General features: G+C 38.0%; 2 protein-coding genes and 1 long non-coding RNA gene across 8 annotated transcripts; 2 read left to right on the top strand and 1 right to left on the bottom strand.

Moving 5' to 3' along the window:
- The first annotated feature begins 8,496 nt into the window (after window positions 1–8,496).
- Window positions 8,497–18,531, top strand: LOC138028412 (uncharacterized). Of its 4 annotated transcripts, XR_011127658.1 has the most exons (7): window positions 8,566–8,580; window positions 10,769–10,869; window positions 12,751–12,862; window positions 15,136–15,186; window positions 15,572–15,705; window positions 16,219–17,156; window positions 18,161–18,531. It is a non-coding gene; the product is annotated as an uncharacterized lncRNA (long non-coding RNA). The 4 variants fall into 4 exon arrangements; XR_011127657.1 differs by lacking the exons at window positions 10,769–10,869; window positions 12,751–12,862 and having other exon boundaries at window positions 8,497–8,580; window positions 16,219–18,531; XR_011127659.1 differs by lacking the exons at window positions 12,751–12,862; window positions 15,136–15,186; window positions 18,161–18,531 and having other exon boundaries at window positions 16,219–16,356.
- Window positions 8,569–16,326, bottom strand: LOC138028410 (uncharacterized). Of its 3 annotated transcripts, XM_068875948.1 has the most exons (11): window positions 16,191–16,326; window positions 15,609–15,679; window positions 15,377–15,475; window positions 15,120–15,198; window positions 14,953–15,007; window positions 14,567–14,725; window positions 14,233–14,364; window positions 13,802–13,927; window positions 13,247–13,282; window positions 11,102–11,162; window positions 8,569–10,698 (listed from the first exon to the last, which is right to left on the bottom strand). In XM_068875948.1, exons 1-8 carry the CDS (start codon window positions 16,256–16,258, stop codon window positions 13,913–13,915), a joined length of 678 nt encoding a protein of 225 aa, XP_068732049.1. In that variant the 5' UTR covers window positions 16,259–16,326; the 3' UTR covers window positions 8,569–10,698; window positions 11,102–11,162; window positions 13,247–13,282; window positions 13,802–13,912. The 3 variants fall into 3 exon arrangements, with proteins under 3 accessions (XP_068732049.1, XP_068732048.1, XP_068732047.1); XM_068875947.1 differs by having other exon boundaries at window positions 13,802–14,364; XM_068875946.1 differs by lacking the exon at window positions 11,102–11,162 and having other exon boundaries at window positions 13,802–14,364.
- Window positions 18,532–19,787: 1,256 nt separating the features above from the next.
- On the top strand, window positions 19,788–23,864 carry LOC138029475 (uncharacterized). The gene is made up of 3 exons (XM_068877199.1): window positions 19,788–20,986; window positions 22,635–22,926; window positions 23,511–23,864. The coding sequence occupies exons 1-3, from the start codon at window positions 20,823–20,825 to the stop codon at window positions 23,862–23,864; spliced, it is 810 nt and encodes a 269-aa protein (XP_068733300.1). The 5' UTR covers window positions 19,788–20,822.
- The last annotated feature ends 454 nt before the right edge of the window (window positions 23,865–24,318 follow it).

Here is a 24,318-nt window from a genome sequence, read left to right as displayed (position 1 = left end):
ATATTTACCGCAAAAAGAGGTTAAACAAAGAACTATTTATCACTGTTCCTATTTTCAGAGCTTTAAACTTAAATAAAACAGTTAACTCAACAATCACGCACTTAACTGTGTGCTCGGTGATTCTTATCAGGAGCATGTTTACGAGTGTTTAGACTCTTAGCGCAAGAGAGGATGAGGAAGGGGAAGGGATCCTCGCGCCCCATTAGAGGTTTGTAAAATCTATATTTAATTTCGCAAAGCTATTTAAAATTCTCGTTCCCAATGCCGTACATATTTAAAATTTCATTATGTCATTACAACTGGCCAATCAGGTACCTCTCTTAAAAGAGCCGCACAGCATTGGAAGAGGCCCATTTATGGGATCCGTTCTCTTACCTCATCCTCCTTTTCTTGGCTTTATGTTCCTCATACCATGCCATCTACATCTTCTTTAGAAGCGCTATTGTCCACCATTTTTTTCATGGACCCCTCACCAGATGAATAGCTCGTTATGATCATGACTCGCCCAATGTTCAACAAGACAACTACAAGTGAACAACATGGTAAACTTGTACAGCATGCGATGAAAAAGCAAAACAAGCAACATCTAAAGCTTAATATGGCTATTTCCTTTGTTTTGAGGTATCACCGAAAAAAAGTTTCCCGAAATCGTGAAAGTTGCCCCAAAGTTTGCGAGCATCTTATGGAAAACCTCAAGTTTCATGAAACGTGGTGTACTTTAATACCCACCAAGCAGCTCCTTTCGCAACGTGAGTGCTGTTGTTGCAACAAAATTGCGGACAAGCTGCAACAAGAATTGTCAAGTGCAACAGCGCCTTTATAAGCCCACAGATCGGAATCTCAAACTACTTTTCATTTTGTTGGAAACATGAGTCGAACTCGCAACCTCCCCCATTACACGGCCCGACGCTCAACCAACTGAGCCACCGGTGCACGGTAGACGCGAAATGGATGACATAATTCGTCAAGACGGATTTATATTTAAGTATAGAAATAAGTTTTTCTGATTAAAGCAGAATCCCTTCTGGGTGTTCAACTTTCATTATGTTCGGGCAAGGTTTGCTAACTTGACCTCAGTTCAACATTTACCGCCATAAAAGCTTAACTCTAAACCCAACATTAATCGAACTAATGGAAATCATAAGAATCTCCCTGGAAATGTGTCAGTTGCGCAACCATTTTAAAATTATTTTGTTAATATGCCAGAAGAAAGAAATACATCAAATTGGCGAGGTGGATTTAAAGAAGTCACTTTACTGCTGATGTACTGTGTCTACCTGTTGGACCATATGCTAAAAGAGGATCAAGGTAAGTAGGAGGAGTTCTGATCACATTACTCAACTTTTCTCATGCAGTCCTTTTCCTTCTTTGACTTTTTTCCGTGAGAGACCAGATGTTCTAGTCTCTTTCTTTAATGGGAATAACGCACGCAGAAAGTTCTTTTTGGGAGAAGAACTCGCAACAATGTATGTACCATCGATACCAATGTTCAATTAACGTTTGCGCTCTTCGACGGGAAAATCAAGGGAATCGTTGACTTAGGATGAAAGACAGTAACGGAAGCTTGATGGTAGAAGATCCCGTTGCGTTTCGTCGTCCAGGAAGAAGTCCTTTGTTGGAGGCGTCAGAACTATAGGAATCGTTTCTAAACAATCGGAAGAGTGTTGATAAAAGTAGTCAAGTGGCTAATTTTAAAAGTTGGACAACCGTGACTCTCAAGTTAAAACAAAACATATTTCTATCGCTCAACAATCGTCATCAGTTGGGAATTCTGATTTGAAATTATAATAGTAATGGGGTATGATTTGTATATGTAATCGCATGGTCCCTAGGCCAATTAAGGATTAATTCCCAATTCGCGAAGCAACATGGGCAATTTGGAAAACTTTGAAAATGCAACTGAAATGAATACTTACATGAAGGGGGCACATTCTGATTACATATTTACCACATAATAGGCAAAATTATAGAGGGAAGCCTGTTCAATGTCGTGACAAATGATAATTAATTTGACACGCATTTAATTGGTTAAATTTCAATTTAATAATTACAATTGCTGTCAGTCAGAATCTGGAAGAAGGTTTTCTTGTAACTTCGCTTGCTCTGGATAAGCACTTTCTCCGCAGTTATTTCAAGATCCTGAGTGTTGATCCGGCCGGGGTTCGGAACTCCCGCATGACAGCCCGACGCTTAACCAACTGAGCCACCGGTGCAATGTGGACGTGAAATAGGTGACACATAATTCATCGAGACGGAATAACATTTAGGGAAAAAAAAAAAAGGTTTTTACAATTGAAACAAAATCCCTTCGGGCTGTTCAGCTTAATTGAATTAAAGGAAATCATAAGAATCTCCTTGGAAATTCGTCAATTCCTCAACCATTTTCCAATGATTTCGTCAATATGACAGAAAAAAAGAAATACATAAAATTGGCGTGGCAGATACATAGAATCCGCATATCTACCTGTTGCATTGGACCGCAAGCTAAAAGACGATCAAGGCGAGTAGTAGAGGTTTTAATCGCATTACTCATTTTTTTCCATGGATTCCTTTTCCTTCCTTAAATTCTTTTTCTATGAGAGTCAAGATGATCTAGTTAAGGTGTTTTTTTCTTTCCTTAATGGGATAAACGCATGCAACAATGATTCGAGTTCCCCGAAGACGTCACTCCCGTCAGGGTAGGATCGTCCTCCATGTTACAATGATGCACTGAGGGCGCTCGACAATCATCTGCTTCTGCTTCTCGACTTATCAGCCGCCTTCGATACTGACGACCACTCCTTATTGCTTAGCAGATTGCATCCCAATTTGAAATTCGTGGAAAAGCGCTTTAGAGGTTTGAGTCTTACCTTTTCTCTCGCTCCCAGTACGATACCATTGATCTTGAGAAATCTCAGTCACACAACCTAACCTGCGGCGTACCGTAAGTCTCCGTGCTGGGCCCAGTTCTCTACTTACTTTACACCTCGCCCGTCGCGGACATAATACGATTTTCTACTGTACAACGACGATACCCAGGTGTATATATATCTCCTCCCCGTGCAATGATGACTTTGGTCTGGCTCGGACTATGGTCAACATCCTAGAATGCTTGAAAGATATTGATTTGTGGATGACAACAAATAAACTTAAATTAAGGTTAAGGTTAGGTTCTACAATATTTTCGAAACAGACAAGAAAAAAGCTGGTATTTTTAGGTAGAGTTAAAAATTTCTTACACAGATCTGCAATTAGTAGCAGAGCTAGCGCGGAGCATCACAGTTAAGAAAACATGGTAACCCATCGATGCGGGAAAAAGCCGAAAGCGTCTTCCTTTTGCGTGATCTCAATCGTGATTTACTATCTCCAGATAACCCATGTTACCTCACCTAAACATAAGCGAGGTTTTATTTTTCGCGAGCTTTCTGTGGCTCGACGCGGCTACACAGCCATACTACATCGACAATAGTTCTTACGCAGTCCACGCTTTTCGTGTTCAGGTGGAAAAGGGTTAGGAAAATGTTTTCTTTCTGCATTTTTTGCTGGTTTTAATCTAGTTTGACATATCAAGATAGCTGTTGGCCACACTGGCGGCTACGCAGTTATTCAAGTCGAGCATCGGAGGGATATAAACTTAAAGCTGAGCGTTTATTTTTGCTAACAGCTGCTTTTGTTCTCTGTATTGCAATTTTTGGCATATCTTTAGAAGCTCTGATAAGGTTACATAAGGCATGGAAGACGTATGACTAAAACAGAAACGAAATGAGAGCGAAAGAGAACGACAACGAAAAAACAGAATTCCAGTAATAGCTCATACTTAGTGGAAGAAGTTACTCGACAAATTCTTTCCTTGTACATTAAATCGTTTGTTATTTTCAAAAACTGGTTTAATCGGTTTTTCCTTTGTTTAGGAATGAAACTCGAATTTTTATTGTCAACTGGAATTAAATAACAATTTTCTGTACTCTTTTGGACATAAAGAAAAAGTTGATTTGTTTGTTTGTTTGTTTTGCTTTTAAATGCGAGCCAACAAGTACTTTTTAAATCTGTTTCCCAACTGGTTTTCGATGTGCCTCGACAGTGACAAGAAAATTTTGCCCTTATGAAACTTGCCATAACATTGCTTCAGATGCTTCACATAACGTAAAGAAAAATTGCGCAAACGAGAAAAAAAAATTACACATTTCTTATTTACTTTAATATTTCAGTCTGTGCTAAACGATTGAGGGTATGACATTTCTGGGGGTCATTGCTTTGTCGTTGTTACTTGGTAATGTCATACTATTGAGGACTCATTGTATTTTGTATTCTTAAAGATTAACAGGTCTTGGATTTTAAGCCATTGTGTCTAAGTATGAATGGAGAGTGAAAGTGGTGGAAGGGCCACACTGTACCAGTGCTTTATCAGGAGAGGAAAAGGGACCGAAACTAGCTGTTATGGTATCCTCCTGATTATGTTGCTTGTCAGAAGAATCAGGAATAGAGCTTTCAACCATGTTGCATCTCCATTATCCCCATTTAGTGTTTGAAATTCATCTCTAAGTTGTACGCTTTTGCAATTATTACCGGTCCTGCTGCTTTCATTTAATCTACTCATTTTAATTCAATAGTTTTAATTTGAATTCAAAATACTTCTTTTGATATTTCACACTTTATAATCCTCATTTGTTCGTCTTTTCTTTATTTTAGGTGCCAAGGAAGGTAGGATTTTCAGCTTTTTTTTACCACAGTGAACTGGTAAAAAACATTGATAGATAATTCATATAATTTTTGTTTGCTCGTTTGGCTGTTGATTTGTACTGCAACTTTTAATTGACATAGCCTTAAATGAGGGTTAACACGGACCATTTGCGTACAATTTGACCTGGAAGCGGATATGTAGGAACAATGATGCTTTGACCGTTGAAAATCACACCGAAGATTTATGAGATTTTATCTTTGGGATTGCAAATTGAGACTAGTAAAGTATGACAGATGTCACCCTTAAGTTACTTTCTTAACGAGGCGATACCCGAGGGATAGAGAGACTCATTATTCCTACCGTCTTAGAACAATAGACTCTCTAAGAATCAACAGTGAAGACATTTTTTAAAATAATGCAAATTTAATACTTAGTAAATAAATTCCCTTCTCTTTTCCCATTGAGTTGCAAAACACTTGACAGAATTATGTGGTTCTGCCTACATGCGGCGTTGCTTTAGTAATTCATTTTAATCGACGCATTTTCTTAGTCTTTTCTAGGTCATTTGGGATTGGTAGGGCAAAAAATGTGATGACCCCAAAGAATCCTTGGCATAAGCCTCGCCTGCACGCCTCGAGTACATTTCTTTTCGACCTGATTCATTTTGCCTAATCTCTTGTCAAATTCTTCTTTTATTTTTAAGTTTGCAGCTTGGATTGCTACTTTTGTCAGGGTCAATTGGCGATTTGTTCTTCCTCTATCACAAACCGTCCATGCACGCCTGAAGACGTTTTTTGGTCTAACGTACCTGCGGTGTGCTTCTATGTATATCGCACTGACGTGGATGACCATGTTAAGGGTAATGCTGCATGGGTTTAATTTCAAGCCGCTGCCAATGAAATTTCCGTTAAAAAAAACCCTTTCCAGGCAGCTTGTATTCTATCCTTCTCACGGGCGCATTACACCTTTCCATCATTTCCTGTTATCAATAAAGTTTGCGTTACAGATTACTTACAAGCATTTTACGAATATAAAAAGATCTGGGCCCAAGATTAGTTTAGGATTTAGAAAACGAGACTTGAATGCAATGTTTGGTATTTTTGCTAAAATATAAATTTACCTTTTGGCTGCTCTTTCATTAACTGCTTAATCAAATAAAGATATATATGTATGTATGTATGTATGTATGTATGTATGTATGTATGTATGTATGTATGTATGTATGTATGTATGTATGTATGTATGTATGTATGTATGTATGTATGTATGTATGTATGTATGTATGTATGTACGTATGTATGTAAGAACCGTTTAAAACACGAACAGCAGTACGCGTCATGTTTTAAGACCCGATAAGACACGTGCTGCCTTTTTTTGTAATTCTTTAAAAAACATTCCAAAACGTACATTCCAAATCGAACATAGCAATCACGTTCCAAATCGTACGTACCAATCACTATGCGATCAAGTCATTACTGAATGTCTAGCAATGGCTCCTATGGAGGACACGCTTGAGCAAAGACGTATTTTACAATGGCTTATTCTATTTTTTAGGGGTTTGAACTTGGATGGCACAAATTATGTTGCCCTTTTTTACACCTCGGTTAACTAAATACAATTTTCGAGGAAGTGGCTAAAATGTTAACCAGGCTCCATATAACAGCCTTGTTGTGCACAACTCCTATTTGTAAATGATTTCCCACGTGTGAAACCAATTACCGTCTGTCACCAAATCCTGGACCGCTCTAGTACAATTTCGTGCTCGACTGAAGGGTGTCAGTGCATAAACTGGACAGAATTTTATCTTTTTTTTTTACTTTTCAATAGTTTCTGAAAATTGTCTTAATATTATGACGTAGTTAAAAGTTAGGTATTTGTACATTTGTATGTGGATAATTCATACTTTATCTTTTTTTGTGTTCCACTACAGGGTAGGTTGTGGAGCGTTTTTAACGTGAGCCCCTGGCTATGAAGATTATGCAAACACTTCCTACGTCTTCGTCATTAAGTAAATTATATTATCTTATCTTATCTTATTCCACAAAAAGCGTGTCTAGAGTCGAACAAATAAAGGTCCAAAATGTGTGGGGAATACAAGAGTATATAAAAAACGCAAGCCGGGTTTTATTACCATTCTTTATATAAAGAATTCGGATCAGTTTTAGTTTTTAGACAACCGAGCTCGATTTACCGTATTCGAGCTCGAGTTACCTGTCGAACTCGAGTGACAGTCGCACTCGAAATGTCGAGCTCGACAATGACAACATCGAGCTCAATTTCGAACACTTAGTTATCGAGCTCGATTACCAAGCATTGCTGCTTATCGAGCTCGATTCGATTACTTGCTCTCCAAAGTTATACCGAAGAGAGACTACAGAAAATCCCTTATTTCAATACGTGACTCTACAGTTGTCATAGAAAAAGGATTAACTTTATTATGTAACAAGAATTCTCGAAAACAATTTTCAAAATCTGTCTTCATAATGGATAGAGTCTACAGAAAAAAAAAACTTCATATTAATATTTTATTCTAAAGTTGTTATAGAGAAAGAAATTTTCGAAGACGTTTTAAAAAATTCATAACGTTCCTTTTAACCCCATATGAAGGGTTGAAAGCACAACCCCAAAGCCCCCCCCCCCCCCCCCCACCCCGAAGGATCCGGACCATTGGACAAAAAAGAACAAGTTCCCCCAGTTGCGGACCAAAAATTTTGTTCAGTTTTATCATGATAAGGGGGATGGCTCTTTATTACAAAAAGATAACGGTTGTGCAACAAGTCCCACTCCTCTACGGTTATCATAGAAAAAGGATTAATTTGCGCTTATTATGAGTTCGTGAGTGAAAGTATTGCTTGCAGTTATTTGAATCACTTATTTATGCCACAAAAAAAATTTTTTCATTTGAATCAATTTCGTAACAGCCTATTTATTATGCATCACAATATCCGAGAACAGAGCAATTGCAAATTAAATGATTCCAAAAAGTAAAAACCTCGTGAAACCAAAGAAAAAGGGCAATACTTAGGGCCTGTTGATATGGTCTCGGGTACCCGAGACAACCCTCCCCCCGAGTTACCCTTGGCGAGACATTTACATGAGGTGGGCGAGACAACTCGGAGAGGTGAGTTGTCTCGACCACCCGACATGACACAGCAAAATCCTAAATGCGCACGCATAAAATAAAAATCAGAGAAGCAACAATTTGGGAGCTTATACATGTTTTTAGCGTATCCTTTCGAAAGGAAAGTTCTTTCCCGCCAAATTTCTCACCGCTGTCAACGGAAACTCTCGATTCAAAAACAGCCATTTATTTAAACTACATATTTAAATACTGCTGCGTTAAGATTGTCAGTCCATTTGCTGAATGTGAAAACGCAACTACACTTAATAAAAACGAACTAGAGAGAAACAAAGGCAAATGATGATACGCATTTTTTGAAGATGCGCCTTTAAATATATGCATAATTAAGTAGGGTCAACTTTGTCTCGCAATTCTCAAATAGACACACGGAAAAGTTGTCTCGGGAAAAGTTGTCTCGGGAGTAGGGCTATCTCGGGTAACCGAGACCATATAAGCAGGTCCTTGAGAGGCGATAAAATATCAAGGAGACCATACGACCACAGCCAAGGCTTTGTCTTCGGGTAGTCCTTAAAATTTGGTCGCGAGATCTGGGAACGAAGGCTCCTGGTTTGCGCACAAGGGTGGAAACCTTACAGGACTTTCTGCCTGTTGGCAGTTGCTGCAAGTGACACTATAATAAGGCACACATGAATATGCTACGAAGTGACAACACGGTCTCTTATGAGTTTGGTGCACCGTGGGCTCAAAAAGGGCTTAAAAAGGTACTTTTAGCCAAACCGGTTATTCCTTGTCGTGGCATCAACACGATGTACAAAAGAGGCAAAAATTTATGAAATGGGTGAGTTTACAACTTTATTCATATTGTCGACGTGCTTTAAAATTGCGGTATGTTATTTATTCCGCTTATCATTTAATTTTCCTTCACCCTAACCTTTCCTCACAACTTAAACGTTGACTTAATGATGTAAGTCGAGCTCCTTACAAGCAACTAATATTAATCCTAAGGGGAAATTGGATCATCTCGAATATCTTGCTGAATCAAAACGCAACGAACTGAAATTTGTCATAAAGATAGCTTTTTCGTTTCTTGCGCTAATATTAAATTGGTAAGTTCCAAACTGAAATATTTCTATTGTAATTTGAACTTAAGAGCGAGCCCTTCGTCCGCATATTTGGTCCTTGGTCCGCGAATCATGTAAGCAGCCAAAAAAAAAAAAACCTGTGCATCCTGATAATTTCTGTATCACATGAAAATTTATTTCTTTTTTATTATCCTTGATATATCTCAGCTACAGCCGTATTCGATGTCGTTGTGAGTATAGAATCTGCTTTTATTTTGAGTGTACCGTCCCCCAACACAAGCTCCATTTCATGATAAGGCCGTGTAGGTATTATAGACATACAAAAAAAGGTAACCCGTTCTTAACCCTTTCACCGCCAAGAATGCAAATTGGCACTTATAGATTTTACTCTGTCTAACGCCAGACGATTTTACTCGTCAATAGGGAAGCCCTCGGCAGTGAAAGGGTTAAACATTTAGAAACAAGATTTAGAAAATATTCAGTTAAGGCAAACACCTTTTCCATTTATAGAAGGTTTTCTTTATCTGCTTTGCAAGATGCTCTCTGGGGTCATAAGTAGTATAAGTCGCGGACCAAGGAACCCTATGCGAATATTGTTGATATCTTCCAAGAGTCTTTAAAACAAAAGTTTAAAACTCTGCAGCAAATTAGTCCCCAGCTGCAGAAATTAGTTCATCTGTAAATCTGGTCAATATTGCGTTTAACCTTTACACAAGCCAAGTGAACATGTCGATTTATGTTATGGAGCCGTAAAAGTAGAGACTTTCTATAAAGACACATTAACACACCTGTCAACAAACTTGAATTCCGCACAATCACCAATAGCAGGAAAGCCGAAATTTCGTCAAGTGAAAGAATAATAATCCGGAAATGATTGGACAGATTTGTTTTTCGTGGTACTGTAGTTAACGAGGAAATATAACAGGGAGAGGACAAAATGCGGAGCCCTAATCCAAGGGGTACCCTATGGAGTACCCAAATGGAGTACCCTAAAAATACTATTTCGAATGAGTGCTGTTGATCAACATGTAAGCAGCATCTCAAATAGTGCTTACTTAAGCCCTTAACACCCATTTTAAACAGCATTGTTCAACAGTATTTCAGTCTAAGCACCCATTTTAAAAAGGTTAGCTTACATGAAGTAATTGGCCATCACAACACTAATTGAAAGCTAACCTTTTTCAAATGGGTGCTCCATGGATTAGGGCTCCGCGCTTTATCCTCTCCCAATATAACATCATGTTTGGATAAGTACTGGACCGAGGATACCATAGTGTACCCTTCTACATTTAGTGTCGATGCTTGATAAGAGAAAGAAATACAAGGCCCAGCCTTCAACCGACACACTTTTCGACCGTTTGCTTTTGTTATGGAAATTCACATTGCTTACCACAGTGATTTGATTGCATGAATTTCGGCTTTGGCAGGACATATATGCATATTGTTCCACGGCACGCAATGTCTGTCGGTTGAAGGTGGGCATTTAGAGGGCCTGTGTCACGACATTGCAGGCTTCCAATTTCTTTAGTGTTAACAATTACTTACTTCAACTTGCTACGGAACTTTTGTTTGTGCTGTTTTGTTCGAATCTCCCCTCGATGTTTTAAGTTGTTTGATTTTTGTTTTTCTTCCAGTCACTGAATTTCGTGACACACCCCCCTTGTAGCTTAGTCTGAGCTTATCTCAAACCATATATGTAACAAATGCACTTATTTATTAATTTTTTTTGTTTTTTCTCCGATTTTTGGATGTTCTTGTGTCTTTCCTCTTTCTTTTTCTTTTCTGTTCTGCACTGGTCCTCTCGTTGTCACCCTTGTCGCTTTCATCATCATCCTCATCGTTTCCTTCTACCTCTCTGTGTGCCTTTTGTTCTTCTATTTTTTTTTTATAAAAGAGATCGGAATACGGTACATTGTTATTTTCATCTCCATTAACTTTTCAAAGGTCTTATTAAACATTATCGCCCAGATGGGGTTCAGTTGGAGTTTGGATATTTCGAAATGGTTGATTACTAACATTGAGGATGACCTCAAAAGAGATTAACGGTAAATTTCACCTGGTATTTTCAGTCCCTTAAAAAACAATGGTACTGCAACAGGATCACATTGGGTATCCCAGTGATTATACTTAAACTATGTACAAAGGACTGACACTTTAGGACATGCATGTCGAAAAAAAAATACACGCTTACATTTAGGGGAAGTTTCTATGAATGAAGGAAAATTATCACCATCAAAAATATTAAGAAGTCTGTGCAGAGCTTAGAGATGTTCTTACCTTGCAATGTTTCAGAGAGTTCTTCATCTCGGTTACTTTCAAAGTTTCCCTTGAATGACACCTGCAACGAAACATAGGCGGAGGGAAGTATGCTACTCATAGGGCCATCAAGACTTAATAAGTAGCATACTTCCCTCAAAAGATATGAGGAATATGTAGCCTAGTTGATTTTGAAAAGTATTGAAAATAATTACTTTTACTGTGTGATGCAAAACCACTTCTCAAGGAAAATTTTATGTATTTGTTGTTACGATAATTATATGAAACTTTGACCACTGAACATATGTGTGGATTGCCACGGTTGTGGCATAGCATTTCATACAGAATGGCAATTCATTTTGGACGGTTTTTTGAACACTCTTATCAATTATTGACTTGCTTGTTGTGAAGTAATTTAAATGATTTCTATGAAGAGTTGTCATTCAGCATTACACTCACTTCGTAAGAACCTGGTCACAAAGGCCCTGGCTCACGAAGAGCCTGGTCACAGAGGTCCTGGCTCAATTAGGAAACGAGTCATCGAAAAGGTTACATTCCTAAGAACCTGGTCACAAAGGCCCTGGCTCACGAAGAGCCTGGTCACAGAGGTCCTGGCTCAATTAGGAAACGAGTCATCGAAAAGGTTACATTCCTAAGAACCTGGTCACAAAGGTCCCGGCTCACGCAGAGCCTGGTCACAGAGGCCCTGGCTCAATTAGGAACCGAGTCATCAAAAAGGTTACATTCCTAAGAACCTGGTCACAAAGGTCCTGGCTCACGCAGAGCCTGGTCGCAGAGGCCCTGGCTCAATTAGGAACCGAGTCATCAAAAAGGTTACATTCCTAAGAACCTGGTCACAAAGGTCCCGGCTCACGCAGAGCCTGGTCACAGAGGCCCTGGCTCAATTAGGAACCGAGTCATCAAAAAAGTTACATTCCTAAGAACCTGGTCACAAAGTTCCTGGCTCACGCAGAGCCTGGTCGCAGAGGCCCTGGCTCAATTAGGAACCGAGTCATCAAAAAGGTTACATTCCTAAGAACCTGGTCACAAAGGTCCAGGCTCACGAAGAGCCTGGTCGCAGAGGCCCTGGCTCAATTAGGAACCGAGTCATCAAAAAGGTTACATTCCTAAGAACCTGGTCACAAAGGTCCAGGCTCACGAAGAGCCTGGTCGCAGAGGCCCTGGTTCCATTAGGAACCGAGTTATCGAAAAGGTTACATTCCTTTGAACGTATGCATCTCTCTCGCATTGAGCCATATTCTGTATTTTCCTAAACCCTAACCCTGTACAGAACCCGTGTGGATATCTTCTGTAATTCATTATTAATATTTATATTAATAACATAATGTCAAAGTGGTAATATGATCAAATTTTTACACCTTTTTGAGTGTATCGCATAGAATTCCATGAAAGAACAAAAACACCATTTACTGTTTGCAAACATCTTCATTAGTTCCGGAGATATTTAATTTTGAAAAATGGGTAAAATATGCAAATGAGATGACTGATGAGGTTATACACTCGAATAATTTGCAGCGCGGACCATTGAAACTTGGTAGTCTAATATTTCTACAGGAAACACACCTATGGCTATGAAAAATTGTTCCCAATGGCAACTCACTCTTTTTCAGTCCCCACCCACTTGATTTCAATATGTTTTTTATTTTCAGCTTGAAAAATGTTAAACAAGGCCACAAACTCGAGCTAACATATTTATATGCTTGCTGGATCATAGATATGAAATGAAGTGCTGTTAGCAAATATCAAAATGGAACACCAAAGGTGGCCAGAAAAGCTTTTAATATGGGGGAGGTCTGGAACCCAGTATGATTCCATGGTAACAGAACTGTTAAGCTCATATTGTAGAGAACATTTAGTGGAATCTTATTGGAAAAAATCCAAAATTTCTGATACAAATTTGCTGGGATAGACCACTTGACTACTTGTTTATGTTTCAAAATGGCTTAGATAGGAAAGATGCGATTTTCGTCATAATATAATACCACTTCAATATTCATTACATTTCAACCTTTTCCTCTTTGGCTCTTGTTGCAGTAGATAACTTTTGGGGAAATTTTTAAAACGTCAGCATGTGACTAAGATTTTAAACAGAGACACCCTTGAAGCTGACTTGTAACTTTTCTTAGATTGTTACTGAACACCTACTGTTGTTTGTAGCAAATGACTCATTTCCTCAGTACTCTAAAATAAAATAAAATAAACAACCATCACCATCAGGTATCATTATAGTTGTAATTGTAACTCAGTGTGATTAAAGCAAAGAATTTGATGACTTTAGTTACACTGTAAACTGAAAAACAATTATCATAATTATATGATGTAGTAGTCTTGAATTTTGACCACCGGCCCGTTGGCTTAGTTTGTTGAAAAATGGGCCTCCATGCAGGACTCCATCCACACCAAAACTGGGGGTCTTTCAGTACATGAGAAGAAAGTGCTGCCTTTGTGATGATATCTAATCTTCTCTCATAAGTACTTTTAAGCCAGTTGCCAGATTGGTGACATCATCAGTGGTTCAGCTTGATGATGGAACACAAAAACAGAAAACAATGTATATCTGAAATTGTAACAGCGATGATTATTCAACTTTGGCATGAGTAATAACCCTTGAGAAAGGTGCAAAATACTGCAGAGTATCACATAGCCATGGCAACACTTTTGGTTCCAGTCCCTTTCGCTGACTATCTTAGTGCCACTTACCCTTTTTGCTAAGTCCAGGACTTCATCCTGTTCCAGTGAATCAGAGTGCCTCACCACTTCCTTACCTCTCTGTAATGTGAAGTGGAGAGGCACATCATCCTGAGAACCAGCCTAGTCATAGACTTCCTGTTTTTTTATGAATAAAAAAATAAGAACTATTTTAAAAATAATAATTAACATATTATGTCGATGATTTCATTAAGTGTACGTTTCTATTTTGTATAACAGCAATAATAATAATAATAATAATAATAATAATAATAATAATAATAATACTTTTCAATGTAGCCAGAAATAATAATAATAGTGGTACAAACACCAAAGAGAGAATAGAACAGAGAATAGAACATGTAAGAAAGGAAAGTGTCATCACCATGGCGGTTGCCACCATTCCCATGTTATTATCATTCTGTACAGTTATACATGTTTACCTGAAAAAAGGCCTTTTTTGAAAAAAGCCTTGCCATCTTTTTTCCGCCATTAAAACGGATAACGATTTTAATACCATTTTGTAAACAGTCGTCTGGTTCGGGACAAACTCTGCTTTTGCGGAAGCCCTTAATCTGTTACAAAGCAAAAACATTACCTTTTTAAAAGACAGAAGAAGCCGTCATGTATTAAATAGTATACTTTACATTATAAATAAAATTTGAGTTTGTGAACAAAGAAAGGTAAGCACATCAGCTAGACAAAGTCATAAACAATAAGTAATAATCTGTATAGTTATGTTATGAAAGCAGTTAGGGTATAATATTGTTGCCCTACCAAAGATTTCAGTTCTCCTGTACCACTGTTGCTGGTGATGGTGGAGGTGCATTTGGCAGTGCTGGCTGTGCTGCTGGTGGCTGTTGTCCAGAAGGGTGTGTGCATACTGCTACTGCTGCTAGTGGTGCTGCAAGTTTCGCGTGCTGCTGTCAATGCCACCTTCAAAGTAGTTATTGGACATTAACAAGATTTTTTAATGTTTTGAAATACATTTAACTAATGCGGCAACAAACTTCTTGAGTTTTTTCTGGAGTAATAATGATAACGGTAATGATGATAATGATAATAATGATAATGATAATAATAATAATAATAATAAGAAGAAGAAGAAGAAGAAGAAGAATAAGAAGAAGAATAACCATATTATTATCATTAATTTTGCATACCTGGAATTGCAAATCTTGTTCATTGCGAACCTGCCTCCATTCTTCTAACCTTTTCCTATTATAAGAGAAAACTATTAGTCTAGTAAGTTGTAAGTTCTTTACTTTGTATATCTTCCAGTAACTTTTTTTTTTTATGACTCAAAACAGATTATTTATCATTCTCCTACCGTTCGTCTTTTACAGCATTGCTCAAGTCTTGAGCCATTGTAAAGGACTCAACAAATCGTTCCTCTTGTAAGTCGGCCTCTGAAATTTCAGGTGTAATTGACACAGATTCAGTTGCTACAGTTACATTCAACAGTCTAGAGTAATCATAGAAGGGCTGAAAAAGTCTGTCACCTTCTGAAGTCAAAGTTTTGATTCTCTGTAAATTTCCTTCACTTGACGAGATTCAATAGCCCTCAATATGAAATCAGTTACTAACCATTAAATATTTCCACGCATTGTGGCATATTCCGGCTGTGGCATGGTGCCAGCACAAGCACGGTAGATTCAGCAGTTTTCAAGCCGTATTTCAGTTTTGCTGAAATTTGAAAATCAAATGAGACAAGATTTAACCTTTTTAATTATCTGAAACATTTTAATTAAAGTGTACTTCTTTCTCTGTCTGTTTTCACAGAACAATAACAAACTGAACCTGGAGGTGCAATATGTACCTTTCTCTGATTCTGCACCCTTGTGTTCTGCTATCCACAAGTAACAGTTCCTTGAAACCTTGTTCAGCAGACTGAAAGCACATAAAACAAAGTTAAGGTAAATTAAAGATAGATTTAATGCTACATAAGTGTGTGACGTGTTCACACTTATATATTAATTTCAACACCTCACCCTTACAAGGGGTTACAGCACAACTTGCCTAACAACAGCCCATGCAACGGTGCTTAACTTACAACTGTGTGAACTTTGCAAGGAGGCATTAACTGTCAGTCAGATTCACACATCCTGAATGGCGGACCATTTTTTAAAAAACTTTGTTAGGTGGCCACAGTAAGGTGCGTTGCACTGTAATAATATTTGTAACCCATGTTCCTTATTGTTAGAAACTAAAAGATGTGCATAAGCCACTTTGATGTGCTTGTTGTTTTTAATTTACAAGTATTGTGTTTTGTGGGTTTTAGTCTTTTCTTTGTATGTGTCTAGTTAAATTTTTGTCTCATGAATATTTAAGCTAAATAAGTCACTTAATCAACCACATTTTATGAAATAGCAACACAATAAGAGGAATCAGTAATTCCCACCTAACCAATTTTCTCTTGCTGGGAATAGGGCAGTCAAAGGACAAGAGCACAGCCACCATAATCATCATGTCCTCTGTACCCTGCCAAGTGAACTAAAAAGAAAAGAGGAAAACCAAAGAAGACACATGCACTGTTACAGTATCAACTTAAGATCTCAAAATGCTATTATGCATTCAGTGATTTGCAACTTACCTCTTCAAATGTATTTGTTAGGAATGGAAGAGTTGCATTTTCGCCTCCCTCTTCCAAGGCTTCAATGCACTTTAGGACTTCAGTTGTCCTACTCAAAACATTCTCATCTGCACAAAGGTGATGTGTAAAAAAGAAGGCAGATTAGCAGTAAATCGAATGCTATTTGTTGACTTTTGGTTGGTAAAAGCCACAAATTACTGGTATCACTGAGCATACCTGTGACAACTCCTGCCGTAGAAAAATCGTCATTAACATATCCGTCTGAAATGTCAAGGTAAATGTGTTCAGTAAAGAACCTATACTTTCTTTTGGTCCATGCATCAGGAACATACACCTGTTACTATTCCATGATAACAGATAATAGGGAAGAAAATTGATGGCTGACTAACTATGTTTGTTCATTTCATTTTTTTTTTTTTCTGTTTTGGTTGCTGCTTAAAGGACACCATTATCAACCCATTGACACCTGGAAAAGACTTGATTTATTTTCTTCTGTCTATATCCTAGGGTGTTAGAGGTGTCAATAGGTTAACATCTCACATTTCACTTTAACAACACAACTGACTATAAATTGAATGCACTTACAAAGACTTCGTTCTTGAGCTTCACCCCTAAGTGCTACACAAAAGAAGATATGAGGCAAGTTAAGGAAGTGCAACAAGAACAAAGTTTAAAAGCTTAAACATAACCTGTTTAGCTCACAAACAGTTATTTTTATTTTCTACATATCGATCACTCATCACGTATTTTGCATTATTTCTTTGGCTTTGGACAGTGCTATTGCTTTATTGAATGGTAATGTTGCAAGTTAATATTAGTTAGTACCAAAACCCAATCTAACTTTCAAATAGAATATTGGATCAATAAGCCTTTTTCTTAAGCCTGGTTTTCACAAGCGACGCAAGCAAGCACAGTTGCAAGCATAAGTAGGTTATGCTAAGAGGAAACTAAAGTCAACATAAACATAACTTTTCATCAAAGCCAGCCATGGCCTCCACCATTTTTTCTTAATGCTTAGAAGCTGCAGCGAATCTAGAACTAGTGCTTTTAAGATAAACTTACTACTTACATTCAGTGTCATCATCCCCTGAGTCAGATGATATTGATAAAGTTCTGCTGGTATACATATGTTGATCCGGCTCTGGCAAAAGAGGCAAACCAACCTTTGAGTAAAACCTAAGAATGTTGGGTTAAAGTAGTTCAAGTTTAAGGAGAGAGTCTTGACCTTTCAATAAATTATTGCAATATTAGTTTTCCCAACTCACCATCTTGACTTACGTCTGAATCTGGGATCTCATCTGTGGATATGAAACTTCATTTGATTAATGTTTATTACAAGGGAGAGACTGACATGCATGACAAATTCACACATACAACATAAAGAACAGTAATAAAACACATACAAAATAAGCAATAAAGATTACACTAATGCATACCAAATGTCACACCACCAGCACTTGCCATGGCTGTTAGATATTGTCGTGTGGAAGCTGAAACAAAAGTTGTTTTCACATTCTAATCACTTTGACAAATAAAAGGGTGCTATTCTGATATAAAGAAATTTGAAGTCAGGATATTTTGTTGTCTAGGGTCTTCAACAGGCGTGACCATAGTTGTCATAGAAGTCCTTTTCAATGCTACCCATGTGTGTGAATACAAAGGGGTGCACTTATTAATAATATACTGAAGTTTAGTCAGGTGAGAGACAGTGGAGAAAGTAAAGTCTACAAGTTAAAAAATAAAAATTAACCTGGGGGGGGGGGGGGGAGGGGGGAAAGCACCTAGAGAGATAACATTATACATCTGTAATGGTCACGGTAGGTACAGCAAAAATCCCAGATAAAGCAGCGGAATCCTGGAAACAACTTTTTTGTTGGAGAATGAATAGGAACAGTACTTTTTTATAACAATAACAAAATTAACAGCATTAATGGGAACAATGATCATCAACAACAAGTAACAGGTAGCATAAACAAAGAAGCGACCACTGATAAGGGGGTTCTCCCCTATTGATTGGGGTTGCTGGCAAGTAAAATTTTGTTATATTTGTAAAAAACAGCACAATGGAATTCAAAGACTTTTAACATATTGTAAGGAAGAAAATATGCAACAAATATCTAATTGAAAAAATTAAAATATCAAAATAAAAGTCGTTTAACTACTCCATTCTATAACAAGTAATAGCTTAATTTACATGGAAATAGTAGGGCAACTATTTGCAGTTACCTCCATTTCTTGGCAGTGAGGTTAAATCCTGTGGCGTGGATGTGGAGGGAAGAACAACAGTGACTGGAGATGACGAGGATGCTTGTGTGGCTGGTGGTACAGATAGGGATGCTGATGTGGATGAGGGTGATGATATGGATGAGTGTGTGGCAAGGGGTGTAGAGGAAGATGTAGATGTGGATGACTGTGTAACTTGGGGTGTGGATGAGGTTGCAGGTGTGGATGATGGTGTACCGGGGGGTGCAAACGAGGATGTAGATGAAGTTGTTCCTGTTGAGGTGGCAGCTATGAATAAAGGATGAGAAGAAAAATAGAAAAAAAGCTCAATACCTACTGATGTTACATGCAAAATTAATGCAAATAAAGTGTCACCACATTAAACATGCACAATACCCCTCCTTATGAGACTGACAACACTGACCGACTGATATCTTTCCAAGCAGGGTTTTGTGGAGGACACAGGTCACTCATTGCAAAACCCTTAATAATGCTAACTTTAGGCCTTGTTAAGCCTAAAAATGATGTTTAGGCCTAATGTTAGCTAATTTGAAAGCTTGGGTTGCTTTAGTATAGTTGAAACAAGGACCTGTAACGAGTGACCTGTAACCTGCAAAAAAGCCTGCCGTCAATTTTCTTTATTGGAGTATACTCTAGATTATTTCGCTCAGACCCAATGAATATTTTTTGTCAAATAGTTAAAACTGAAAACAGTAGCCACTTTAGGAGATTGCTTCAGTACAGTACAGTACAGTGCCAAAACATATTATGCAATCCTCAACCAAGAATATTGTATTTACTAAAACATGGATTGACCTACAATGACCTACAATGACCTACAATGTAGCTCAAAAATAACCTACAATGAGATACAATGATCTAAAATGGCCAACTGAAATGACTTACAAGCAAAGAGAAATAAAAAAGGGGATTGAGTTGAAGAGTTTGGTATGCGGAAAACATCCATTGTGCATTGTATTGTACATGTATTTTATACAGAACTGCGCCGAGAAACAAGCTAATATGTTGGCCATCAAAGCTTTTTAATTTTTTTAAAAGTTATTTTACAAATAACGTTAAAAAGACAGGTACTAAGTATACTGGCATTTTTTTTAAATTAAGAAAAGTATGTTATAAACTTATGGGACAGGGCATTAATTTAGTTCAATCCCAATTCAACTCTCAGTGGACAGAATAGTCTTTCTCTTTTATTGCAAGCCAATTACAGTTCGAAATTGTGATATTATTACACATTTTAACAGATTTTAACAGAGTTTTACATAAAGAAATGGAGACAAGTGAAATTAGAGAATAATTTCACTTTCGTTTTGTCCGAAAACAAATAATTTCCCTCGAAAGGGTCGGAAAGTTATTTGATTTTGGACATGACGGAAGTGAAATTATTCCCTTATTTCACGAGAATACCAGTCAACTAGGTATTGTGATCATGTGTGACAAATTACGTTCATAAGACGCGGGGTTTTTTTTTCGGTCTTTCTTTATTGTATGGGTACCCCAGGCTTTGAAATGGTTACTTAATTAAGCATACTTTTTACAGAAAGTTTTAATTTTCTGAATATACAGACAACTCGGATCTTTTCGGCAGCGTTTTTCAATGCCGCAACTCCAAAATTTGTAACACCGTTCCAACCTGGACGCCATTTTGGCACTACAGGAAATGTTATTTGACATGTGAAATTGAAAATTAAGGCGGAAATTTCGCCCCAATATCGGACTAATTTATCACACATCGTATTATATTGCGAGTTTGCGTATTAATTTTAGCACGGGCACAATCGCACGAGTTTTGTTGTTAGCTCTATTGTGTCTACGTGGAAAGATAAACTGCTTACTTACATCACTTAGTACAACCTGTTTGGAGGTAGAAGTTGCCAAACAAATTTTCGTGTTCCGCGCAGAATGACCTTCTAGGAAATAGTCTCGATTTTTCAGACCAACCTCTACTGAAAGGTGCCCCAGTAGAATAGCTACAGTTTAAAAGCACTCAACAAGAGTTAAGGCTCCTTTTTATATTTGTGGACACTCAAATTTCAGCTACATACCAAAACAGCCGACAAAAGGTGACAAATTAAAAAAGAAGGAATAACATGCAATTTTCTATTACGAAATCCCCTTCAACCAATCATAACACTACAACAGTATTGTAAAACATCTTGCTGGTTTTTTCGCGACAACTTCCGTTTTAACAAAAGAAGCATGGACTTGAGTCACTTTGTAGCTTTGCAACAAGGTCCTACATTGAATTTAATTCAATGGTTGCAGAACAGAAGTCTTTTGGCAAATCCGCTGAGATGTGCCCAATGTAATATGGCTATGGATTTAAAAGAAAAGAACGTTAATCACATCGACGGTTTCCATTGGTAAGTATTCTCAACTTTATCTTCGAGCCTTTAAAAGGATAAGATCCCTCTTAAAAAGCTATTTTGTTCTGAGAAGAGCACCTACATGTAAGTCAATCGAGTTGAATTATCTTGACTTCCTTTCGCTTTCCCTGTTTCCTTTTCCATGATTTAGAAAGGTACGGCATGTAGTTAATGGTCATTGCTTAGATAATTAAGAGGAAAAGGTTGGGTACTTTGATAGATGTTCAGAAATTTGAGAACGATTGCATCCAATCACAAACACTCATTGGTGTAGTTTCTCGTGATAATTTGAAAAAGTGTTCTATGAAATGTGCAGTTAAGGACGGTGCCTACTAATTAAAGAAATTTTTGTCCCGGTGTGTGATTATGCAGAAAATGTAGATCTTAACAAGTGTTATTGAAATCCAAAAAGTAAATTGGGGGTAGCCACGCATTTGTCAAAGAAAATTCATGAATAATATTTGTAAAAAGCTATAAAATACAAAGCAACGTACGGCGTTTTTTCTCAAATTGAAGCTTAATTATCTCTCAAAAATGCATGGTTACCCCCAATTTTCTTTTTGGATGCCTAGAGTACTTACTAAGATCTACTTCCTCCGGATAGTTTTAAACCGCGCAAAAATATCCCTGTGCTAGTAAGCATCGCCGATAGGAAATTCGAGTATCTCGAGATGCGCAGAACGTATGCGCAATAACAATATTAGGCACCGTCCTTAAATCTGTTCATGGAACTTTCGGCCGGTTCTGATTTGAGGAATTAAAGAGCGTACAAATAGAAGGTCTTAACTAATTTGACTCGAGATCATGCTTTGCACAGGAAAATCTACACTAACGCTTATGGTAATAAGTATGAAAGTTAAGAAAGCCAGTTCCACGCTTCATTGCGTCCCTTTGTGGAGGACAAATTCTACCAGAAAAATTGACAAAATAAAAGAATATAAATAATCGTGGTAGTTAAGTACAGATATTAGCGAGCTTACGCAACAGGACGGCTGGAAGCCTCAGGACGGCAGAATGGCGAAAAAATGTCGCGCGAGACTGTGCATTCCCGATCTTACGCGACATTTTGTCGTCATTCTGCCGTCTTGAGTCTTCCAGCCGTCCTGTTGCGTAAGCTCGCTAATGACAGTAGCTTATCCCTTCAAGGGTACAAAGGAAGGGACGAGAGCATTAAAAGGATAAGATCCCTCTTAAAAAGCTATTTTCTTCTGAGGAGGGCACCTACATTTATCAAAGCCACTCGAGTCGAGTTATCTTGATTTCTTTTCGCTTTCCCTGTTTTCTTTTCCATGATCTAGAAACGTGCGGCATGTACTTAATGGTCATTGCTTAGATAATTAAGAGGAAAAGGCTGGGAACTATGTTAGGTGTTCAGAAATTGGGGAACGATTGCATCAAATCACAAACTCTCATTGGTGTAGTTTCTCGTGAGAATTTGAAAAAGTGTTCTATGAAATGTGCAGGTAAATCTTTTCATGGCACTCTCGGCCGGTTCTGATTTGAGGAATTAAAGAGCGTACAAATAGAAGGTCTTAACTAATTTGACTCGAGATCCTAATTTCCTTCTGTAGTGGAACATGTGTTGTGTTAGCCAGAGAGATAAACTCAGAAAACAAAGTTATTATCCATAATATATTACATACAGGCGGTGCAGTGGATGCAGAAAAAAAAGAAGTCTTCGTACAAGAAGTTTTTTTGAAGAGTTTCCAAAGGTTGCGCTTGAAAAGCTCCTTCTAGTCGTTTACTTCTTTGCTAGGGAAGATTCACAGCGAAGGATTTCGAGGCACCTGGGTTTGAATGCAGGTTTGGCGTCCAATATTTGCAGAAAGTTACAGGATGTCTGTTCAAGAGATCTGGAAGACAGACCTTTCACCCCCTTTGGTGGTCCAGGAATGGTCGTAAAATGTGACGAGAGCAAATTTAACCACAAAGCTAAGGTAAAGCCCTCTTGTCCTTATTTTCCAGAGTTCCAAAAATGCTTTTTACTATATTTGGGAAAATGAAACAAATTGTTTTAAAATCTGTTCGCTTATTCAAAAACGTAAAACAAACTGCTGCTACAAACATAATGATAAAGCACATTTTACTTTTGCCTTCCTTGACGTTTCGTACGCTACAATATACATCCTCAGAAGTGAAAACTGTCCGTATAATAATGCCAGAGTTTTTCACCGCCATGGTTTTCGTTGTTACTGTTCGCTTATTTGCTCCGGTTGTAAATTAAACTTGACGTTTGTCCCTTATACACTTGCAAATGGAATGAAACTTAATTCTTCCAACAGTAAACCACCGTGTGCCTACATACGAAATCCCCAGGAATACAAAATTAGTTCCCTGATTACCCATAAGAATTCACTTGGCGTGCAGGAATGTAGTCCATTAGTGGGGTATGACTGAAAAAAATAGGGTAGATATTACGATAGGGTGGGCGGCTACATAAATGGCCGCCCATTTGGGCCGCCCAATATGGTAATCATATTTATTTGTCTGGTAATTAAGAATACCTCTTGCTTCTCTTCAGTACAACAGAGGGAGAAGGGCGGCCAGAGACACATGGGTGTTTGGGATGGTCACTACTGAGTTTAGTCCAGCGAGGGGCTACTTCGAGGTAGTGGATAGGAGGGACGCGGCTACTCTACATCCAATAATATCCAGATGCGTGCGCCCCGGAACAGAAGTTCACACTGACGATTGGGCTTCTTACAGAAACTTAGACCAGCGAATAAATAATGTTGGCGCACACCAAGTGGTTGTGCATCGTCGCCACTTTGTTGACCCAGCGACTGGTGTTCACACGCAGGAGATAGAGTCATGTTGGAACAACCTCAAGCTGGGTCTAAAAACGCACAGAGGAATGTCCTACAAAACTTCTTAACCATTTTTCCCTTACAGTACGTAGTAACTAATCCAGTGTTATAATTTCTCTTCAATTTATAACATGACTTTCCGATTAAAATTTAACTGTGTCCCAACTAAAAAATGTTTCCAATCAAATCCGCTCGACGATGCTTTCAACGAAATCTTCGAACCAGGAAAAAAACGAGTTTTAAAATCGCTCATTTTCACTTTCACATTTTGAATAATTGCGACGTATGACGGTCGTTCAAATTTGAAAAAAAGGAAAGCAACACGCTTAAAAGTGACCCTATCCCCCCAAAAAATTTTTTCGCTAAAATGAACCTTACCAACTGTTCGAAATGCATTGCGGCCACTTTTTTCATTTTTCTAATAAATCCAGCAATTTTATTGGCTTCAAAAAGTTGGGAAAATCCAAGCATCTTTTGTTCACGACCGAGTCAGAAGAGAAGTGGGTCTATTCCTGATTTGAC

This window comes from Montipora capricornis, chromosome 13 (assembly GCF_036669925.1).
Source record: "Montipora capricornis isolate CH-2021 chromosome 13, ASM3666992v2, whole genome shotgun sequence".
NCBI lineage: Eukaryota > Metazoa > Cnidaria > Anthozoa > Scleractinia > Acroporidae > Montipora > Montipora capricornis.
Note: the sequence above shows the minus strand (reverse complement) of the source record. Positions and strands in the feature narration are given on the sequence as shown.